The sequence below is a fragment of the Perca flavescens genome, chromosome 16, assembly GCF_004354835.1.
Source record: "Perca flavescens isolate YP-PL-M2 chromosome 16, PFLA_1.0, whole genome shotgun sequence".
NCBI lineage: Eukaryota > Metazoa > Chordata > Actinopteri > Perciformes > Percidae > Perca > Perca flavescens.
Window position 1 is genome coordinate 17,692,328 of NC_041346.1, and position 22,733 is coordinate 17,715,060.

At 41.6% G+C, this 22,733-nt stretch overlaps 1 protein-coding gene across 5 annotated transcripts; it reads left to right on the top strand.

Moving 5' to 3' along the window:
• Positions 1–2,494: 2,494 nt before the first annotated feature.
• Positions 2,495–22,605, top strand: cplane1 (ciliogenesis and planar polarity effector 1). Of its 5 annotated transcripts, none has more exons than XM_028601832.1 (50): positions 2,495–2,688; positions 3,006–3,159; positions 3,256–3,391; positions 3,474–3,593; positions 3,889–4,121; positions 4,247–4,350; positions 4,428–4,584; positions 4,680–4,783; positions 5,553–5,735; positions 6,093–6,342; positions 6,455–6,637; positions 7,202–7,989; positions 8,096–8,286; positions 8,476–8,556; positions 8,644–8,808; positions 9,954–10,118; positions 10,197–10,428; positions 10,530–10,666; positions 10,758–10,975; positions 11,059–11,223; positions 11,449–11,596; positions 11,682–11,791; positions 11,883–12,032; positions 12,141–12,252; positions 12,549–12,864; positions 12,957–14,075; positions 14,363–14,514; positions 14,609–14,694; positions 14,783–14,847; positions 15,141–15,411; positions 15,501–15,875; positions 15,982–16,623; positions 16,717–16,898; positions 16,989–17,076; positions 17,173–17,257; positions 17,977–18,111; positions 18,350–18,412; positions 18,522–18,607; positions 18,919–19,129; positions 19,264–19,529; positions 19,646–19,745; positions 19,906–20,046; positions 20,263–20,305; positions 20,440–20,571; positions 20,651–20,831; positions 20,936–20,991; positions 21,081–21,248; positions 21,431–21,537; positions 21,666–21,943; positions 22,053–22,605. In XM_028601832.1, the coding sequence occupies exons 2-50, from the start codon at positions 3,079–3,081 to the stop codon at positions 22,206–22,208; spliced, it is 9,717 nt and encodes a 3,238-aa protein (XP_028457633.1). In that variant the 5' UTR covers positions 2,495–2,688; positions 3,006–3,078; the 3' UTR covers positions 22,209–22,605. The 5 variants fall into 5 exon arrangements, with proteins under 5 accessions (XP_028457633.1, XP_028457636.1, XP_028457635.1 ...); XM_028601835.1 differs by having other exon boundaries at positions 21,666–21,880; XM_028601834.1 differs by having other exon boundaries at positions 21,434–21,537.
• Positions 22,606–22,733: the final 128 nt, after the last annotated feature.

Genomic DNA, 22,733 nt, shown 5'->3' on the forward strand with positions numbered 1-22,733 from the left:
CAGATGGCAAATGAGGTTACCATGCCAACTAATGTCCCTATATTGAACACTGAGGACGTAGATATATTATTGTTTTCTAGTTGATCACATGTTGATGTTGTAATGGCTATACAGTTTATTGAAATTAAAAGGAGCCCACTGTTCGCATGTGATCATGCTGATTCTTTGTGGTCAAACACATGATACAATCTCTATAATCCACATGTAGTAATTGTTCAGTTTATAGGAGAATCATCTAGAAATCCTAACCCAACTGCCTCTACTTTATGTGCAGGCATGCATTGTTGAAAGAGCAGGCAACAGTCAAATAAATAGTAATTATAGAGTAATTACAGAGTAGACCTTTGTTTTTATGTTTGATGTAGAAAGGGTGATTTACAGACATCCGTCAGTCTAACCTGCTTGTGGGTTCTGATCAGTGATTGACAAATTAAGAAAAGATTTGTTTGAAAAAGTTTACTTCTTTTCAATGATGCAAATAGCTAATAGTATTTTATGCTACTTTAATTATTTTCTGTCTCCTGATAGGTATTCTATAGAAGAGAGAAATGAAAATTCAAACCAAAATGGAATTTCAGGATCAAGTGTTTAGAGAAGTATTTGCTTACTTGCTAACAAATGTTTTTAAACAAACACAACCATGTTTTATTCATACACTTTTGCATTGCGTGCTCTTGCCATACCTCAGTTATGCCATATTTAGCTATGTAAAGACCTGTTACAATGAATGATGTCCAACGTCAAGATATTCATATAAATAAACACATGCATGATGAAAATATCTCAACAACAGGCTGATACGTTGCAAGAGGACGGACACACACACTCAGCTACTAGTATACAAAAAACCTCATTGTGGAATGATCCAAGGAGTACAATTGAAATCCTGGACACAGCTAGATTGAACAATAAGCTCATAAGCATGACAGTATCATGGTAGTCTTGCTCTATTGAAAAAACAAAACAATTATTGACAAATATTATGAATGAACATAGTCTTTATAGTGCTGTATCTGTTTGTTTCTTGAACTACTCTCATCCGGATTATCATTCTGTTTTTGGTCAGGTTATCATGTCCTCATAGGATGTCAAGCTCTGTCTTAAGATGGTTCTCATCAGACCAGAATGTACCTGGCAGTGACAGTAATAAAGAGCTCCATCTGCGCCTGGCAGGCAGAGGCAAATGAACCAATTAAGGTCTGGTGAAGTCTCCTCTTTCACCTATTGGCAATGCCTGCAGCTGTCATCTTCATCATGATGAAAAGGAGAGAGTACAAGGGTAATTAAATACCAGCAGGGGCCGGGGGGCAAACCTAATAACTCCCTGTGACAAGCCAATAAGAGACCGTATTGCTTGAGAGTTCACACAACCCATAGCATGTTAATGGTGAGGAGGACCACTTACTGCACACAAACATTCAGGTAGTTAATAGGCCTGCATGTTCTTCAGAGAAAATTGACCTTGTGGAGAGAGATCTGTAATAGCCCAGAGGCAAAGTACAAAAAGCCTCTATGCCACCGTTTATCTACCACAGTGATCTCTTCTGCTCTAGTCAGAACTGGCTTTCATGTGAACTCAAACACTTTGCTATGATGGTATAATGTCTGTTGTAGCATTGCCATCTGCTGGCAACAGTATGCCTGTGCAGCAATATTCTGAAGCATCTGTGAATGAGCGTGTACTACACATTGCCAGTTGTTAGTCGTTGAGTATTATGAGTCTTTTTGGAGTATGACATTCTACATTGAACACAAAGACCACCATACAGAATTTGCTGAAAGATAATGAAACGCAATCATAGTCCTAAAGTTCTTATAGCCTTTGAGTATGATGTGTTCAAAAGTTCCAAAGACAGCATTAACCTGATGTGCAACAATATGGTCAATTTAAATAGTCCATTGTTAAATTTAAGGCCAACCTATAGTCTTGCATTGCCAGACCTATCTCCACAGCTCTGTAAAGGTCAACTCAACTCGCAACTGCCTTTGTTTATTGTGTTTGTGCATCCCATCCATAGCATTGTGTCAACATGTCCTGCCCTTTTTTCAGTGTAAAAATAAAAAAAAATAAAAAGGTAACAAACAAAAAACACATGACCTCTTCAATAGGGATACTGTAGGGAATCATTAAAGCCACGATCTTGCATACAAACCACAGCCAATTCAAGTGGCTCTGAATTGCTGCCCCATAATGGAATGGCAACAAAAAGCCCCATCAGGCTAGAGTTCTCAGTAACGTCCTGTAAACTGTCAGCTGTCAAGAAGATCATATTTAGTGATGTGCTCAAAAATAAAGTAACACAGTTCACCACAAACTTTAGGTAGACATCACGCTAAATAATCCCCACAAATAATGTTTTGTAAGGGTTCGGGTCACGGGGTTTAACCATATACGGTCTATGGGTTTAACAGCATGGATGTATCAACAGAGGGCAAAAATCACACACAGTTCCCGACAAGGCATCCTATCCTATCATCGCTAGGTTTATACGTTTCCACAGCAACGCGTTGAAGCTTCCTCCAAGAGGATCATGGGAAACAATTCTGGCTACTGAAGGGGAGGGAGTTTCGAAATATTTCATGATTAGCTACAGAACAACATATAATAGCATAGCTATATTAACATCCCCGCAACTAAATGGTGTGGGCGTAACATTTGAGTACAACCAATGCAGTTTAATTGCTCAGGTAAGACTTTTTTCGGGACCAATGCTCCGCGCAGTAAGCAACAATAGCTAGATAGGTGGCTAATGCTAGTTAACGTTGGCGATGTTTTTTGTTGGTTCAAACAATGGATAACATTAGCTATTAACACTTTAACGTTGTCAGCACATGTCACGCATTGCTGTAAACATATAGCTAAGGATTCCATCGCATATTTCTAACTAGTTAACGTTACGTAGCTAGCTAGCTAGCTAGCTAATCAAAATCGTTACATTGTCGCAAATAAAACTGTTGCCTGTCAGCTAACCTATAGCTATATTTATATTGTCTTGCTTGACTAGTGGGATCCTGCCATCTCGATAAACCCTTCCTGAGGGCATAATCAAGAGGAAGAACTGATGCTGTCTTTTAAACATGGAGCTAACGTTGGACGTTGTTTTGTCATCCAGCATCAAACGGAAGAAACCATGGCCGCGATTCTGTTGGCTTGGGAAGGTGAAAACAGTCAAAAGCATTTCAGCCAGTGACACTAACAATTAGTTTTCCTTGTCAGAAAACATGCCTGTGACTTTGTGTCATGTCTCTCTTCAGGAGAAGGAGTCTGTGTTCCTGTTAGATGACAAACGGATCAGTGAGATCAACATGGTGTCTGGTCGCACCAAGAAAAGGACTCCTAAACTCCATCCTTTGCTCAACAGTGTGGTGACAATGGCTTCATCCAACAATGGTAAATATATTGTGTAAACTCAAAGCAAAACACATACCACCTGACAATACTGAGAATACATTTCTTGTATCTTGGGTTTCAGGTATGTGGCTTTGTGGACTTTTGGTCTCAGGAGAGCTGTTTCTGTGGAACAGGGATAAAGACTTGTTGAAGACTGCTGCAGCAGTCCCAGAAGTAGTTCAAATAACTACTGCTGTTCAAGGTATGCACAGTACAGGTATATGTACACGTATATGCATTCTCTCTACTGCGAGACCGTAGCATACACTCACTTGGAAGATGTGGGAAGGTGCATTCTTGACCCGAGATGTACAAGTAGTTGCTTCCATATTTTATAACAATGGCCGCAGTTTGCGGGTGGGTGTTTGTAAGGCGATGTTTAACGTTTAATGTTGTTTTGTTTTTAACGTGAGCTGATCATAGAGTATCCTGATTCCAGTTATTACATGAAATATTAAATCTTCAATCCTTGGATTTATGTGTCTATGTTCTCACAGGGAACGCCAGACGACTGTCACTCCATGTTTCAGGGGATGGGATGTGTGTGCTCCTGGTAGCCATTACAGGACAAGTGTTCCTGTGGGAGTGTATAGATGTCAGGGATTTGACAGGGGTACGAGATGGCATAGTCAAGGGACACTGGGCACATATACAGCCTGTTGAAGACTCCATTCTGCCTTCTTCAAAAGACAAAGAAGCATCCCATCACACCATCTTCGCCAAGACAGAGGTCTGTATAATGAAAATAATATATATTGTACATATTGTGTCATACATACCTGCACTCCATTTCTGATTTTCATTTTATCCATTTAAAAAAAATATAAATCTAATTTTATTTTTCTCCAAACTTAGTGTATGGGTGATGCCTGCTTATCAGCCTTTGTTTTCACATCTGGGAAGAAGTTAATCATCACTTGCCTGAAAATCCAATGGGAAGATGGCCATGTGAAAGTGGGGTGAGTGAACAGGTCTATGTAAAAGACAGGACTCATTGAGTATTACAGTAGTTAAAAGTACACATTTCTCTTTGTAGTTCTGTGGGATACAGCATACAGTGGGCCACCAAGACATACCCCATGTCTCGTCTCAAGCCGCCCTGCCAACCAGTGAAGTCCAGAGGGGCCTTGGTGCCAGCTTTCTCTCCAGATGGCCGCCTGTTAGCCATTGTGCTGAACCAGAGACAGCCTAAGGTGAGCATTTGGCCTGTCTATCTCTTTTTTCACATCTTCATATGTTTTTTTCAGAAATGTAAATCAAGATTTATATTTCCTCTTGTTGAATGCAGGCTTCACAGGTCCTCTTTGTGAGCACACAGAATTTTGTCTCCATATCAAGTGGCCTTGGAGGATGTGGAAGTAAGAAAATGGAGATCCCCTCTAAATACATAAGGTACGGTATGCATGAATAAAAATGGGACATCACCAACAAAGACAACAATATCACAATATACAATTGTATTAAGACTGCCAAGATATAGGACACCAGGACATTTTTGCCACCAAAGGGTGTGTGGCATCATCAGAATGCCATCTGTCATAAGAACTACTTTCAAATCTTTGATGTACAGCAGGGGTTCTCAAACATATCACTCAAAGGTCCGCTTAAGATTTTTATTCGATTGGCAATAACAAAATAACATTTAATCAACTCACTTTTAACTTTTGAGCAACATATATTCATGTTGAGTTCTCGGTTTTCCTGCTCAACTTTTGTACAGATTTGGGTACCGTTACATGAAATTTGGAACCGGTACCCAACTGTACCTTATTTTAAGCTTTATGCAGTAAAAGGACATTTTTGTAGTTTTTTATTACTTTTTTGTTGCTTTTTTTGTAGACTTTTTTTCAACTTCTTTCCAATGTTTTGTTAGTTTTCTTTAAGCTTTTTTTGATGTTTTGGACGCCTTATCCAACGTTTTTGGCGATATTTTTAATGTAGATTTAACATCACTAACAATTTATCGATCAATAGAAAATGTATTTCAAACTAGAAAACATTACACTTCATAATGTATGGTATTAATAATACAAGGTTTATGGGCTGGGTCCGAATTGACTTTCCATCCGGTCTGGATGCGGACCTTGGTCCGGACTTTGAGATGCCCTGATGTACAGTGTGTATATATTTAGAAATGGACTTTACGTATCTTCTGTTTTAGGTCCTACTGGGTGAGCAGTGTGAGCTGGTCACCAGGCGGTCTCTTCCTGGCCTGTGTCCTGAAGAGAGGCTCCCTTCTTATGTTAGCTCGCCTTGGGGGGCTTCTCACTCTAACAAGCTGCGGTTGCAATGTGGACTTTGGGCCTGCACACTTCCTACCCCTGCACCCTCTTGTCACTTACCGGTATACCCTACATCACTTATTAGCCCTTGTTACAAGTTATTGATTTGTTTGTGCTGATGTTCTTTATTCTTAATTCTCTTCTCTCATCTGTGGTCATCTTTGCTCTTTTCTATTGTCCCAAGAATTGAAGCATATATATCCAACATGTAATGTTTAATTCTGTATATAATAAGCTGCAAATAACAATTATTTCCATTATCTATTATTCTGCTGATTACTAGCTTGATTGAGAGAAAATCAGCAAATCCTCACACTGAGAAGCTGAAACAAAAGAGTTGTTTATCAAAAAAGTTGATAGTTGGCAAATGTCTGTGATAAAAAAAATAAATTAAAAAATCTATCTTTTCCCCTTTGCAGGGCGCCAATGTCTGCAGATAAAGAGGCGGCCTCTTTGTCCAGCTCCAGCTTGTCTGTGCGGGATGTCCTTAGGCAGCGGTATTCTGTGACCTGGCATCCACGGCTGATGTATCTCATTGTGTCTGATGGCTACATGGCCACAGTTATGAGGCTGCTAGATAGGCCTTCTCCTGCCCTGTTGCTGACAACACTTCTAAAGGACACAAGCATGGACCTTGAGAAGGCCAGTCGGATACTGGATAAATCACAGGTGGTAAAACAGGGACTTCTAGAAGTGGGAACCGGGATCAGCTTCAGCTTTGTATGTACTTTCTACAGGACCATTTTTGACAATATGGTTTCCTCACATTCATTATTTTCAGATTCATGTGAGGGCATGGTTGGAATCCCTATCTTGCCTGAATCTTGACAGCAGCCTTGTTACATGTGGGCCCAACACCGCAGACTCTGTCATTTCAGCAGCCACAGATGGATCCACTTTGCCACTTTTCTTGCAGGATCAGGGGACACTGGGTGGTACCAAGGAGCTTCTTGAAAAAGTACAGGTCGGTCACATAGTTAACAAACTAGAAACGTATAGCTTGGGGCGACCTCTAGCTCACCCAGTAAGAGCGTGCGCCCCATGTAGGCTGGGTCCTTTGCCGCGGCCCGGGTTCGAATCTGACCTGCGGCCCTTGGCTGTGTGTTATCATCATCTCTCTCCCACCTTTCCTGTCTATGCACTGTCACTATCAAATTAAGGGAAAAGCCCCACAAACGTATCTTTTTAAAAGATAAATGTATAGCTTTTGATTCCTGTGTAGGCTACTGACGGGCTACATTTACATGAAGGTAAAAAGCAGATTCGAAATCTGATTTCCTACCATCACTACTACTTTTTGTACCAACATTTACATATTCTCAGTGTCTTAATGGTAATATCCCCTTGTCGCAGCCTTCTCTGTTTACATAGCAATTTTGGATGGCAGATCACTGCTTACAGTGAAAATCTAATTACTATAGTGCATGTGATTACCCTGAGTAATAATGTGTCATGGCTGCTGTATTAGTTGCTTGATTCACTTATGTTTGGTATCTGTAACCTGCTGTTTGTTTGTGTGGTTTCCTAGACTTTCTTTGAGGATGACTCTGACGTAGATGGGCCGCCTGCTGGTTCTCATGTTGAGGATGGCGGCCGTCTGGAGTTTGCCACAATGTTTGACACACTCCACGCCCTGGACACACAGACTGACACTGGACTTACTAGTCCAGGGTATGAAAAGGACTTTGTTGAAACAGAGAGGAAGACTCCTTTTCTTCATTGTGAACTTGGAAAAATCCAGACTAAGCTGTTAACAGCTTGGGCTTTTGGCATGTCTCTAGGAAATGCTGTGGAAAACAGAACTCGTCTGCTGAAGCATACCCTCTACTGTGTGGTGCGATTTGCTGCTTTACTCCATTTGATCCCCCGCTCCGAGGTCCACACAGGGAAAAAGAATACATCGGTTTCTACTTGCCTTCTGCAACTTCTCAAAGCCCTTCTGTCTTTTCTTCCCTGGGATAGCAGTCACTCAGATGGGTCTTGCTGCCTTGGGCTGGTGGTAGAGCTCAGTAAACGGCTGATACGTCTCCTGCTGACCCCTCACCCTGAGTCCCACCAGACTGGTCACTGTCAGTTATCATCTCGTAGTCTATCCACAGTCCTGCTTATCTTGGAGCTGTTCTCTGATTCTCTTGATCACACCTACAGCCTGCATCAAAGAACTGTCTGGTCCTCTGCAGAGAAGGAATCTCTTTCCCAGCCACAACAGCTCTGGCCTTCCGATGCACATTATGTGCCTCTGTTACAGGATGAGAAAGAAGAGAAATCCAGTTTTGTACATCAGGCACGACCTGTTCCCCAGCGACCATCCAGCAGGTACAGACCATCTCTCTGGCTTTTTATGTGTCACTGTTAATCAGCAAATAGTCAGTTATTTGTTCTTGTGGATGCCAGTCTTAGTCATTGCATGTCATGTTTTCAGATTGTTGGGAGTGTGGCAGTGGGTCTACAAGGTCACCCAGCAGTATATGGAGGAACTGAAAAGCTTTAAAGGCTGTGATGGCTGGGAGGAGGAACAGCAACAGGTGTCTGTCATCATGTCCCAGATCCAAACAGCTCTGCAGGCTACAGGAGAAAGGCTAGAGGAGGGGCCTGCACTGCTGAGTTACCCAGGTCTGTAGCAAAATTATTATTTATCTAACTATGGTTATTGCACCAGCTACAGGAAATTAATTAGGTAGTTTAAAACAAACCAAATGCAAAATAATTTAACTGTGGTTCAAATTGAAGAAAACCTAAGAGTTACGTCTAAATATGTCTGAATAATAATTGTTGTTTAGTGTTTTACTCTTCTACCCCCAGGTGAAAATTTTTTTCTGTGTGGCTCATACCCAAAAAGTGCCGATACATGGCGGTCACAAATTTGTGAGGAGAGTAACAAAAGTAAGAACCACTGCTTAAATTTTTCTAACGAAGTACACCACAAGGTCACATTCACTCTGAAATGGTAATCGTATGTCTTTCTGATAGGCTGTGATCGTAGTGTCTTCAAGGAGACACGGCTTTGTCTGGCCCTCCTATACAGTCTGTTTTCCCAGTACCGTCTGAGAGAAGCCCAGGAGTTGGGGGACCACATGGCCCGCCTGATTCTGCACAGGGCTGGACACCAGGAGGACAACATGACCTGCATAACAGGTCAGCAATGGTCAATAAGTCCTTAGTCTTTTAAAGGGCTTTAATGTGTGAGTCAGCTAATGGAATCAAGTTGTAAATAGCTCCTACATACGGATACGTCATGCAGTGCTGAGAGAACTCCAAAGGTTTCAATATGTCACACTGGCCTTTGAGTTGGCTTTGAATGTCTCACTGTCCAGGCTGTGTGGTCAAAAGATGTTTTTCTAAATTATGAATATGGTGAATGGGGGAGATGTTTTTTTTTACACTGTTTATTGAGTTTTCCTTTTCTTCTCATACAGAGATAGAGGACAATCAGTACAAAAAGTACAATGTGAATAGCATTTACCATGACCCTCCCCCTGCCCACCCTCAGATAGTAAACTATAACATCATAGTAATAGTAGTGGTATAAATAGATATTACATTTAATAAAAATAAAAAAAGATATTAAAAATGATGATATTATTTGTAAGTTCAGGAGATAGACATGCTATTTACACAGGCTATAGTATTGACCTGAATAAGGCTGCAGTGCACCTGGCTAAGTAAGGTTTCAGAAGCACACCTGCAATGTAGCTTCAAGTATGGGCATCATCATTAAGAGAAGATCTATCTTGTAAAAAGGTTACAAAGTCTCCCCAGCATCTGTCAAAAATAAATGGCTTCTTCTTGAGGTCAAACATAATCTTTTCTGAAGGTAAGTATGATGAGAATGGGGGAGTTGTTAATCTTTTTGGTACTAATCAGTCTGCAAAGAATTAATTAATCAAAGTGCTATAAACTGGGTGGTGATGGCACAGTGGATATGACACATCTTTGGAGTGGGATATCTGGGTTAAATTCCCACTGTGATACATCAACCAATGTGTCCCTGAGCAAGACACTTAACCCATAGTTGCTCCAGTGGCGTACGGCCTCTGACATATATAGCAATTGTAAGTCGCTTTGGATAAAAGCGTCAGCTAAATGACGTGACATGTCATGCAATGCAGTGCAATGTAACTGGGATTTTTGTTCCCTGCTGATCAATAGTTTGACACAGTTGCCGCAGATTTTTTGTTAGCACAATTTGCTGCATCACAAAATGTTTTAGAAATAACTGATATGCCATTTTCACAGTCGCTTAAGTTAGCTAGTAGCTCTGCCTTTATGCCCTGCCACAGAGCCTCTTCCTTGCCCGTGGCTGCCGATGGACCTTCACAGTGACGTAGCTTGTGCTGTGGTTCAGACCCTGGGGAGATTCATGGCCTCTTATTTCACCAACCAACCCCTCTACATCCTGCCCCCCCACCATGTGGCCGTCCTGCCTCCACTACATCTACCTCATGGTGTGTTTCCATAATTATTTGTCAGTTAAAAAGATAATTTCTTAATGTATTGCTATTTGGTAACATGTTCTTTCTCAGCTGCTAGTGTTGGGCGCTTGGTGCCACTGTGCCAGGTGGAGGTGGCTAGAGCAGTGCGACAACAGCAACTGTCAGAAGTATGGACAGTAGATTACGCCCAGGACCTGCTTCTGCTAGGGGGTCTGCTTCCTGAGACTGTGTGGTTGGCTTATCATCTTGGTGACTGGAAGACAGCGGCCTCTCTGAGCCTGGCCTATACCAATTACTGCGCTGACCACTTTGACTTCACTTGGTCAGTGCGAAAGCATACATTATAATCAGGGACTGAATGAAATGAGAATAAATGTACGATGTTTGTTTTCATGAACATCTCAATGACATCTTTTATGACAGGCTCAGGAGGAGAGAGTTCCACCTCCCAACAGCTTTAAAACCAGAAAGCATTTTTCAGGTTGAGTTGGAGTGTCTTCTTGGCAATAAGTCTGACTCCCAAGAGCGCAGACATAACAATGGTGACAAGAGTTTTACAGGTTAGTGAGACCTGACCGTTATAAGAAGTCCACAACGCATGTAGAACCCTTTGATTTTAATCTATGCTTTGTCTCAACTCCTTTTTACTAGACCCTTCAGAAGGAGAAGACTGGGACTTGTTACAGGTTTCTATACAGGACATTCTGAAGGCTTCAGTCATGGCTGGAGTAAATGTTATGTCTTCACCCTTGTCTTCCTCGCTGGACACAGCCAAAGACCTGTGTTCTTGCCTGCCTCTGTTGGTGCCCAGTGGACTGTATCTGCCTTCCCCACCTCTTTATTGCCCTCAGCCTTCCCCCAACACACAGGTACATAACATAGAAGATTAACCTTTACATACAGTACAATTACATTTATATTCTATAATTAAATGCTGTGTGTGTGCGCTTAGGACCCAATAGGGACAATAGGGCAGTTTGCAGAAGTTGCATCACGCCACAAAGTGTCTGGAGTTCTCCAAAGGTTACTGTTACTTCTGAGATCTGCACGTTGTTGCCATCCTGCTGCCCAGTGGTACATCAGCCATCTGCGCCGTGCCAGACACATACTACACAAGGTACTTTCTAGGACTAAAGGGTATTTATCGGTTTAATAAGAGGATTAAAGGTCCCCAAGTGAGGCTGACATAACTGACATTCTTTGTTTACAATTTCATGCATTGCAATATCCAAGGTTTTTTTTTTTTTTTTGACAACAAAAATATTTTCCTTTTTACTACACTTTAATTGGTTCATCATGCAAAAAGGAAATAAATAGTGCAAATATGTGATGTTGTTTTCAGATCAGGAAGAAGTACTCCTATCTATCAGCCGCAGAAGAAGAAAAGACTTTCCCAGAGGGCCTGATGAAGTTCGTCACCCGTAGTGGATTCTTCAGACAGGGGCCTAATAAAGATGGTCACCTGGACCCTGACACCATTCAAACTATTAGTAAGACACAACTCAGTGAATTGCGGATATCATAATCAATGATCTACTTTCAGGTTGTACTTATTGACTATATTTTTCCCACAAGTCTGTTTCAGGGAGCTGTGTGGTTTGTGCTGGATGCTTCATGTTAGGGACCAGCTCTCCATTTCCTGCAGGAAGTATCAGGCTGCCAGACAGCATTGTAGAGATAAAGAGGTATTCCTTTAGTGTTTAATTGTGTAACATGGTTATGTATAAATATCCTCAGCCATAGATGCCCTATGATGTGTGTATTTGTGTTTCTAAGATCCCTGTTGGTTCAGAAGTGAGATCTACCTGTGTTGATGCTCTCTGCTGGGCCTGTCGGTTCTTGCCTTTCTCTTGTTTCCTTAATGCGGAGGAGATCCTCCAGGACATACTGCTCAGCCTTGTGTCTGAACTTCCTCCTCTCTCTCTGGTGATATGACTTGTTCTTGCCTTTTCTTACATAGACAGTGTTTATCAAAGTAAAACAGAATGACGTTAAGTGAGTAAATTTATCATACTTTCCTGTTCTTCTTCTCAGGTGGCAGACACGCTGGTACGAGCCTTCCCAGAGGAGGAAGAGTCTGTCAGAGTCCCTCTGAGAGAGAAGTACAACTCACTGCTGCAGAGACTGAGGCAATGCAGTGTCCTTGGTACGAACACCTCTGTTCGTTAACAAGTTGCTTTAAGGCACTAAACAGAACTTAAACAGTAGGAATGCAGTTTTTTGTTTAACTTACCTAATGGCTACATTTGAAATATTGATTCTATAAAGAATGTAATGAAAACTTGTGACGACCCCAGAGATTATTTCTTACGGTGATTTGCCAGGTCATAACGCCAGTCTTGTGCTTTGATTTAGGATTTAGGATAATGTATTTTACGTATTATCCATGACTTCCTAAACATATGTGATGTATTTATAAATGTTATTCTGTTTGTTTTTTAGAGGGGGAAAAACAGGAGATCAACGAGTTGATGATGATTGTGATTCAAGACAAATTCAGACAGAGGAGAAAACATCTTGGGCGTTTGACGAGGCACCTGGCCCCCCCTGAGCTCCATCTGTGGGAGAAAAAGGAGGAAGAGGAGGACAGGGGAAGCAAACATGGGATGGCCGTGTTACGGCAACTCTCACTGGGCACAAGTTTGAGCACCAGCACCTTAACTGACTGTGGCTTCCCCCCAGTTTACAGTGATGGAGACACAGTGGATAATACATCTGAAGATATCCCTCCTGAAATGCATAGCAGGGCAACAACAAGGTACACCGCCTAGAATACTACCACTACCATTACACTGAGGTATCATGTTTCTGTGTTGTGGCTTATTCTGTGCTCTGTATTGTTCTTTGCAGGGGCAAAAAAGCAAAAAAGGTAAGAGGCAGAGAACATGCAAAGAAGATGGCTACTAAGATTGAAAGCGTCATTCAGGAGCAGAGTCAGCCAGGGAATGCCAAGGAGAATGAGCAGCCCTCCCTTCCAGTTGTTGGCACCTGGGAGTTTGAGCTTGAAGATGATGAGTATCTAAATTTCCTGGAGCTCTTCCTCAGCTACGTGTTAGAGAAGGATAGTGCTGATGGAAGGGACTCAGACAATGAACTACCTTTGTTGAAGTGCTTCTCCTCCCAGCTGCGGGAGAGAGAGTTGCATTCTCTCACCTTTGATGTGCTCACAACGGTTCATCGCCGTCAAAGAGATGTGCACCATCCATCGAGAAAACACTTGGGCCTAGATCCTCCAGTGTTCAGAGCCGGCTGCTGCTACAAGCCAGTGAAAAAGGATGCAACACCCGATCTGCAAACCTCCTCCGTCTGGAGTGAAGCTCCTGTATCCAGAACTAGCCTTTCTGTCACCTCTCTTCCTGGTCTGAGAACTGGCAGGCCAAAAGGTTTGTTTGGTCTCAGACAGCAGAGGCATTTAAGGCAAGGAATGAAGGGAGGGCTCTTTGGTTCTGAAACTAGCCCTATTCAAAGTGCCTTTCCCACGGGGCAGCCTTCAGAGAGCGTGATATTTGGCTCCTCAACTTCTGTGGAGGCAGTGATTGAACTGCAGCAGGGTTTGGACCCTAAACTAGAGGCTCGGTTTCCAGGGCTGGGCAGGCTGCTGGAGTGGATGGTACGCTGGGCTGATAGGAGGTTGCTACTAGGACATCATGGCAAAAAGAAGAAAGAGAGGGGAGGAGGGGATGGAGGAACAGCTGATGAAGGAGTAGTGATCCGTGTCAAAGCCTCAGCGCCTGCTGTCCTCACTTCTCTCAGCTTGCTTGAGCACAGGTACACTGCTCTACTTGGGACTGACCGCTACAGTGCCCACATCCGAGTTCCAGAAACCCAATGGACTGTAGCCCCTGTGCTGCAACCTGAGGTGGATAGGAAGCTGGAGAGAGAGAGCAGTGTTGATACAGGCTACCCGGGATCAGCAAACACTCCCATCACTGGTCTTTGTCACAATCTACAGCAAGGAGAACTGTCAATGTGAGTGCCCCATGTTTTTATTTACAATGGTTTATTATTGCATTTATATAACAAATGAGAGTTATTGGACACATGGTGGTAATGTAAAAAATGCAGCAGGCAAAATAAAAAATATTGATACATTGATAATGTATAATCTGGAGTTTGATATGTTTGTTTTGTACTGATTCATCATTTGACATGGTTTAATGTCCTGACCAGTTTCATATAAAACAGCAGAGTTCCGTCCAGTTTTACTGTAAATATAAATAACCTACTGTATTTATATATTATTTGTTTCCCTGCAGTGGTTCTCACACAGATGAACCAGAAGAACTGACATTCCACAGGACACCTCTCCCTAATGACCAGGATCAACTGACCTTTGATGCTCAGCAGAGACAATCCAGCTCACAACAACCATCTCTCGATAACTTAGATGTTACACCTGAAAAAGAAGGTAGACTACCTAAAAGTTATATTGGGTCATCAAAGTTACTGTAATGCAGACTCTTGTAAGAAAGTATATTAATTGACGTTTTTGATATTTGTAGGCAAAAGCAGTGACAGTGAGGGCATGGAAGTGTCGTCCTCTGTTTCCAATAGGACCATCTCTGGAAGCATCTGCACGCCTGAAATGGTGAATATTACCATTCAGGATTCCCATTCTTCATTTGTATCATCAATGATGTCAAAGCACACAAAACTGTTGTCTTTGTTCTTTGCAGAGTTTAAAGCTTGCAGACCTGGAATTTTCAGAAAATGCTGAAGACTTGTCCAGCTCCACCTCTCTGTAAGTTTTTTAAGTAAACTTATTTACTTTGCAAGTGTGCACCATGAATGTGTAAAAGGATAGCTATTACTGCATTAAGTCAGTGCCAAGATTATAGCAGAAAGTTGCTCATTATTACATAATTTTTTGAAATGTTAAGCCTCACCATGTTATGTAATGATGTCATGTTAATGATAGTTGTAGTTAGACATTATAGAAATAGAATACAACATAATTCCTGAGTTATTTCATACATTCAACATGCAAACATACACTCTGGTTGTTGACATTGGGTGCCTGTTTTGTTGTTTAAGCCACAGTCAAGCTAAAAGACTGCAAGACCCCCCACACCCAGAGCCCCAAGCTCTTCCTACTATCCATCCTGAGGCAGCGGCCCACGCAGAGCCTTCTGGTTCACCTGGAATGCTGCTCCCCAACACACCTGTGGATCCTCCAAGCCTCCAGCCACAAAGCTCCACAGCTGATGGACCCACTGCAGATTCCACAGCTCCCCATCAGCCGCTATCCAATCAGGCTCCGCAAATGCGACAGCGTCTGGGTGAAGACTTATTCAGATTGGTTCAGGTAAGAACAGATTAACCAAAAGGAAATGTTTGACTAAACTGACTCTTTAAATTGACTCTGATCTGAAGTATTTTTGTCCTTCATTACAGCATATCAACTACATGAGCCTGATGGAGGTTTTGGGAGCTTCATTTTCTAACCTGCAACTTGCCCAGCAGAGCTCTTCTTTGGCCCAGTCTAACATGAACACCTCACACCCTGATGTGCCATCATCTTATGCTACCAATTTCATCCCTCAACCAGATGCCTCACCTGTGCAAACCACCATTTCTGTGCCACCTCAGACACAAGCACATGTGCTAGATCCAAGATCCAACAACCCTCAGTTCAGTCAGGCCCCTGTTTGCATGTTTGCAGACCAGCCTGCCACCCAGAGCTCAGGGAAAACCTCTCCATCAGGCAGCCAGCATCCCACCATCAGGAATCTACCCTCCAATGCTAATGGTGCAGGTGTAAATTATCAGGTATTGCTCAAGTGTTCTGTTAAGTTGTGACACATTGTGCTTTTATGTAAACAATAACACAATCTCAGTGAAACCAAGCTGAATACAATTTTCTTTGTTTCTTCAGGAAATGCAGCCACTCTCTGTCCAGGCAGTGTCACCAGAAATCCAGTTTCAGGAGAGCAGGAGGTTAATCCCACCCTCACAGGGGCTTCTGGCTACTACTGGCACCAGTCATGCTTTTCACACTGCCCCGGTGTTACTGCCTTCTAATGACAGCATACATAGTGCTCCTGCTCCCCAGGTCTTGGGCTTGAAATTACTTCAGCTTCACCGTCCTCCATTATCCCAGCAGAATGCCCCACACCATCCTCAAGGCCCCCAGCTGCTTCACACTGCAACCTCTGCAACTATAGAAACGCAGCAGCACAAGGTTAAAAACCATGACCAATCCACCTCCATTCCAAAAAGACAACTCAGTTTTAATCCTCCACATGATCCAACTCCCAGGAACTCTCAACACAAGAGTCAGACATCGGAAAGATCTAGGGGGCAAGGGTTCTCCCTACTTCCTCCTGCTTTACCACCTCATACATCTGCACCAATGCCGGGCATTCGTCTACTGCACTTTCAGCCTGTTCCACACAGTAACACCACGTTCCCCAAACTACCCTTACCACCTTCCTCAATGCCCACTACTATTATTGCAGCTCCGTGGGGAGCCGCACCTATGATCAAGCTTCTACATATAGAATCTGGACCAAAAATGGCAAGCAATACTTTCATTTTTTCAAGATGTCTAAATTGGGTATGATTATATCTTGCATTGTAGTTTATGTACAGATATCTGTCTCTCCCACAGATGGTTCCCGAGGCAGCACCTTCAGCCCAAATGACCCGTCTCATGTCCACGGAGGAGTTAACCAGTTCAGTGATCGGGAGGCAGATTGCTAAAGAGGCTCGACTGCGATTGCTCAGAGTAGACCCACCTCCTGAAAGCGCTAGAAGAGCTACCACTTTTGCGAGCTCTAACTCCAGCAAGAGGCAATCGCATATTAGTCTCAATGTTATTGATTTTCTTTTCTTTTTTGGCTTTTTAGCTTACTCACTAAACACTCTGTGTGTTGTTTATAGGCAGAAGAGGAGAGAGGAGAACGTGGGGAGGGCAAAAAAAGCAGAGGTCACATTCAGACCAAATGAGTCTATCATCCCTACACAGGAGGTAGGAAAATATTTATTCTAGTAAGAAACATTTTGTGCTACTATCAGTGCTTAAGTGTAATTCCACTATCATTTGTTTGTTCTAATATATCTACAGCCAACAAATGAGCCTGTAAATGAAGAGCCTGCAGCTCCTGAAGAGATCACCCTTGGACAAGATGTTACCAATTTTGCTCAATTTGGTTAGTGTCAAATACACGTTTCATAAATTGATATGTTAAAAATGTTTAGGTCCAAAGCGCATTATGATCACCATAACAAGCAGCAACTATATCCAGTATGTTGCTTGTGGCCACACTTTACTCGCAGAGTAAAAAACCAGCCATCAGAGAGAGGGGAGAAGCGATATCATTTAAATATGGAGCTAACAGCCAACATTTTCTGACAGTCTCTCCTGAAAGACTTTCATAGTGTTGTACAAAAATTGTTGTGTAAATAATGAAAAAAGAGGACTTGAGAGGGAAGTTCAAACCCATCTTCTCACAGCTGGCCAATCCCGGCAGGAAGTGGGTGTGAATGTCAGATTGTTGGTTTCAGAAGTTTGATGTTGTCTGACACAACCCTCCCAAGTTCTTATGGAGTATATTTCTGCCTTTATTTGGTAGCACTTAAGGGTTTACCTCGAGGCACTCATGAAAAAACAGGTAGAATGAATTTAATTATTTTATTACTTAATTATTTTAAACTCACATGACTACATCTCAAAGGAAGGACAGAAATCTGCATTTTTGCAGTTTTCAAATTTACATTGATTGAATAATGATGCAAAGCTTGTAAATCCTTTTTTCACAGCAATTTATCTACTGGCCTATATTATACACTGGTATAATGTAGGTCTTGACCAGACACTTTGGAACATTATAATGTCTATTGATCTGTTCTAATTACCTGTAACTCGCAGGGTCCTTTGACTCTTTGCTGACTGGTCAGAGATTATTGGACAGGGCCGTGTCCACTTCAGCTGAGCTCCATGCCTTTGCTTCCACATGTAAAAGACCCCCAGAGTGCCATGATGCTTTCACCAACACAGACCCTGGTAAGTTAGAGTTTGGGTTTACGCATTATTAATATTAATTTTGCAGAGTTGTAATTCACAATTGTTGCTTGTATTTGTAATTGAAAGGAAATGTTTTTAGCATTTTTTTTTTTTTTTTATCAATAAGACATGTATAACATAAATTGGATTTCTGTTTTTCTGACTGGGTTGTTTCAAGTGCATGTTTTCCAAGAACCTACATTCTGAGAAAGTAACATGTGGATTATCTTTCTTGCAGCTTGTCCTCCCACACTTGTGGATAAAGCTGTGTCTGCCTCTGTGACTTTGAGTAGCCCTAGATGTAAGTGGATTTAAAGTTCCTGGTACAATGATAGCACACTGCTTTTTATTTGTTGTGGATATAATGAAGAGTTAAACATTATTTGTTTGTGTGTGTTGTCTCCATCCAGCACAAAGTTCAGGAAATCTGCAGTTTTGCGACAAACGCCTTGCTCAAGGAACAGAGGAGACCCCACAGGCGCCAGAGAAGAATTTGGTAAGAGGCCAGACATACAAGGTGAACCCAGCAGGAGCTGTGAATGGTGCTGAATAGGTCTTTCATTCCACTTTGAATACAACACATAATACAATAGTACCTACTATTCTGTGTGTAGAAAGCAGTACAATTATTACAAATTGATCTCCATCCAAAAAAAAGCATACATTGGAATTATGTTTTTTTTTTTTTTTTTCTTCATGGAGGGACCATGGTCTTCATACATTCATGTTGGAAGTTGTTATATAAAACTTGCATTTGAGCAAAGGCTTACCTAATTAATGGGCTGTTTCTCTGCCTTTGTCTCTCAGGGTCTGAATGGCCACCAGTTCATAAGTGTCTTGGATCTAGAAGACAAAGACCTGCATCAGAACTTGCCACCCTGTCTTTCCATCCGCCCTTCTTCACCTACTTCTGCTCAGCTTCATGTACTTGCGACTTCTGTTATTAGGAGTGGTGATGCTCCAGATTCACAACCCTTAGTCACAATTCCAGAGGATCTCCACTGGAGATCTCACACAGGTCTTTATATGTCTTTATATGTTGGAGGGTCTAATGCAGTTATGTCTTTATACTGAAAACTATCAGATCAGTGGTGAAGCACAACACCATTGGTTAAAATTTGGTCCAAATATCTGTTGTGCTGTACACTCTAGATATCCCTGACGAGTCGCCGTCACTCAGCCACATTGAGCTCACTAGGGATCCAGAGAGAATCACTCCACAAGACGTGGACAGATATCCATCTCACTCTGAAATCTGTCAAGCCATAAAGACCCAGAGCATTGGACCTCACAGTGCCTCATCCTCCACACCTACTACAGTGTGGTTCTCCTCCCACTTGTCAGAGCTGGATGCTCAGTTGGCTGCTCTACAGAACATTGCAGACTATCTGGAGATGGACTTTTCCAACTCCAGGATGGTAAATAAGCATGTTGTTTTTCATTATTTATCCTGTATATTATGAATGACACCCAAGTTTACAAATGTTCTTTTGAAGGCTGACAAATATATGTTTATATATCTTTCTTTGTGTAGCTGGTGAACACTATTGAAAAGCTCACACCAGTTTTTGCTCCTGATGTAAAGACTACCACAGCAGTAAAAAAAACTGTCAGACTGACTGTCCCACACCAAGGTATGACCTACAACTATTCAATCATCTGTAATAATAGCCAGAACTGCATTGTTTTTTAAATGACAAGTCCTTGAAACCCCAAAACAAAAGTAAAAGTTTAATAGAGCACTGTAATACTGTTACCTATTAGACTCTGTTGTACATCCCCTGTCTCTAACAGCATGGCTACCACGACTGGACACTTCAACTGAACATGCCTTTGAAGAGGAAGAAGAGAATCAGGAAGAAGAATGTGCCCTTCAAAATGACTCCACTTCTTACAGTCACAATGCTGGTCCTTCCTACCTTCACACCCCTCCAAGTAAAGTTGCAATTTAATCAAACATTTCCTAAAAAATGTTACTACCTTAAAAATTTGCTGGCATAGTGCCAAACATCTGCTGTTTAAGTTAATGTATAATTAAAATAAAAATGTTGATGGATTCTTTATCCTTGTATAGTCAAATAAATGGTTATTTTCTCAGTAGAGTCATAATGTTAAAAGTTACTATTTCAACTGTTTGTGTTGCTCCCACAGAAATAAAAGATCAGCTGACTGAAGCATCTGGAATATCTCCGGTGTAGGTTTAAGTAAATCGTATTAACCATGTTATGACTCATATTATCTGATGTGGATGTACACACTGTTATTTCTTGTATTTTACAATAGATTTACAGTTCTAATTTACAATACCCTCTACCTGTCCAACTCTAGATGGGCGGAGGACAATCTGGGTCAGACTGGGTTATCCGATACAGCAGAAATCTTAGACGAGTTGGTGAGGGAAGGGTATATATCCCTGACTGACCTGGATCTCTCCAATTCACAGACTGCACACCTTAGCAGGTATGGTACCTACTACCAATTCGGTGTTGTCCAAATTACTATGATTTATCATTGAGCTTAAAAGTAATATGACCCCTAGCAGGCTGGAAGAGCAACAAATTAGCTGGATGTCACAGAAACGTGTTCTTCCAGAGGATGAGAGGAGAGAGCTGAGGATCTGGATGAGAAGGAAACACAGGGAAAGACTGGCTGTTTATCAAAAACACAGAGAGAGCCTGAGGGAGAGGGAGCACAAACCTTTTACTACCTCCGGAACAGTGGTGAGATATATTTGCCTCTTTACTAGAAATGATATTCCATTGTATCTTATATAAAAAAAAAAAAATTACATCCACATTGTTGTTCGCTTGCTCTGCCCCTGCAGAAATCTGCAAACAAGAATCAAGCAGCCATTTGGAAAACCAGAAAGGATAAAGAAAAGTATGTACCTGTTTACATTGTCTGTGCACAATAAACATGCATGTGCACTGCATAATATGCTTAACCGTTATTTCAATTTGATTTCATAGGTTAATGCTACTGGAGAAATACAACCAGAGGACCCGGGAAGCCTATTCTTTGGCCAGTGACTTTCCCACCAGTCCCCCAACACTACGCAATTCTTCACACACTGAAGGTTCACCAGTGCCCTTAACTACACGACCCATCTCTGCTCCACCCTCTGGTAGCACTCACAGGTATCTCCTGCAACAGTAATCTGACCAGGTTCTTGTCTCATTAAAGAATAGTTGTAGTAATTGAACAAAACATTAATCATTCATTCATTATTCCACAACCAAACCTGTTGATTTTAAACATCTGGATTAGCTAGTAATGGAGGGAATATCATTTTCTTCAATGTATCTGCCGATGATAAAAGAAGTCTTAAGTCAGGACACGCTCAACCCCATCTTCGTCCATGGACTGCTGGGATGCAGGGACGGTCTTCAGAGGATTACTACACGAGACTGGGACTACATAGACCAGGTATCATAATGATATTCAGCAACATTGGTGTCTTTAAAAAAAAAAAAGAAGCTTACAGAGATGATGTTGATAAAACCATGTATAATAATATTGTATTTACTAAACTTGTTGTGTGAATTTTGTGTTAGTTACTTCTCTGCCAAGGGACCGTATGTCTCAGGTGACCAGACGTGGCATGCTCTCACACACAAAGAGCCACACTAAACTGCACACAGCCATCCAGAGTGAGGAAGGGCACCTCGGACACCAGAGAAAGACGCGGCCAAACAAAGGTCCTTTAAGAGGGACTGCTGTAGGGAGAGGGATCCTGAGGGAGCAGACGAGGATGGAAGAGAGAGAAGAGGTGAACCTTTGGGAGCCCACTTCAAAATTAAATAGGCTGCTGGGACCAGAGGAGTCTAACATAGTGAGAATCACATTAATCACATATTAGCCTTTATCTGAGACTACTTGTGACTTCTGTAGATGGAAAATAATAATGATGTGTGAATTTCATACATTGTTGTACACTTCAGGTTTTGGCTGGAATGTTGGATGAGCAGGATGATGGTGCCAGAGCTGGTGTGTCAGCAATGGACTGGCTGGACAACCTTTCTGAGAGCGCCAGCAGCAGCCTCAGCAAAATAGACTGGGCAGCTATCGAGAGGATGGTGGCTGCAGAGGACGCTTGATTGTTACAAGGAATGAAAAAACAATACCACTTTGACACTTAATAGATTTGTATATTACTGGAAAACACTTTCAAGATTTTATGTGCCTATTGAATCTACTGTAATTCAGAAGCATTTTGAAGTACAGTAGTATACATTATATTTAGATATGTTTAATAAATTAGATAATGATCAGCAGTGATATTAAATATGTCAAGACAGTTTGACATATTTTTTATTGGTAAAGTAGGTCTACAATCATTTTCATATATAATTAGTAGAATATTTGTTGCACTGACATCTGCGGTGTTCTAGGTTTGCACCATGTAAGTGTAAAGTTTTCTACATTTATAATTTATTTTTGTATAGACTTGACTGTTCCAACTATTACATATCTGGATCAAAGCTTTTAAAATCAGTTTTCATTGTTGTCATTCTTGTCTATAGCCTGAGAGAGCTTCCCACTGGATCACACAAGCATGTGTTTTAATATTTGACATATCTTACATTTTCAGCATATATCATACAGACTAAAAGTTCCCAAAA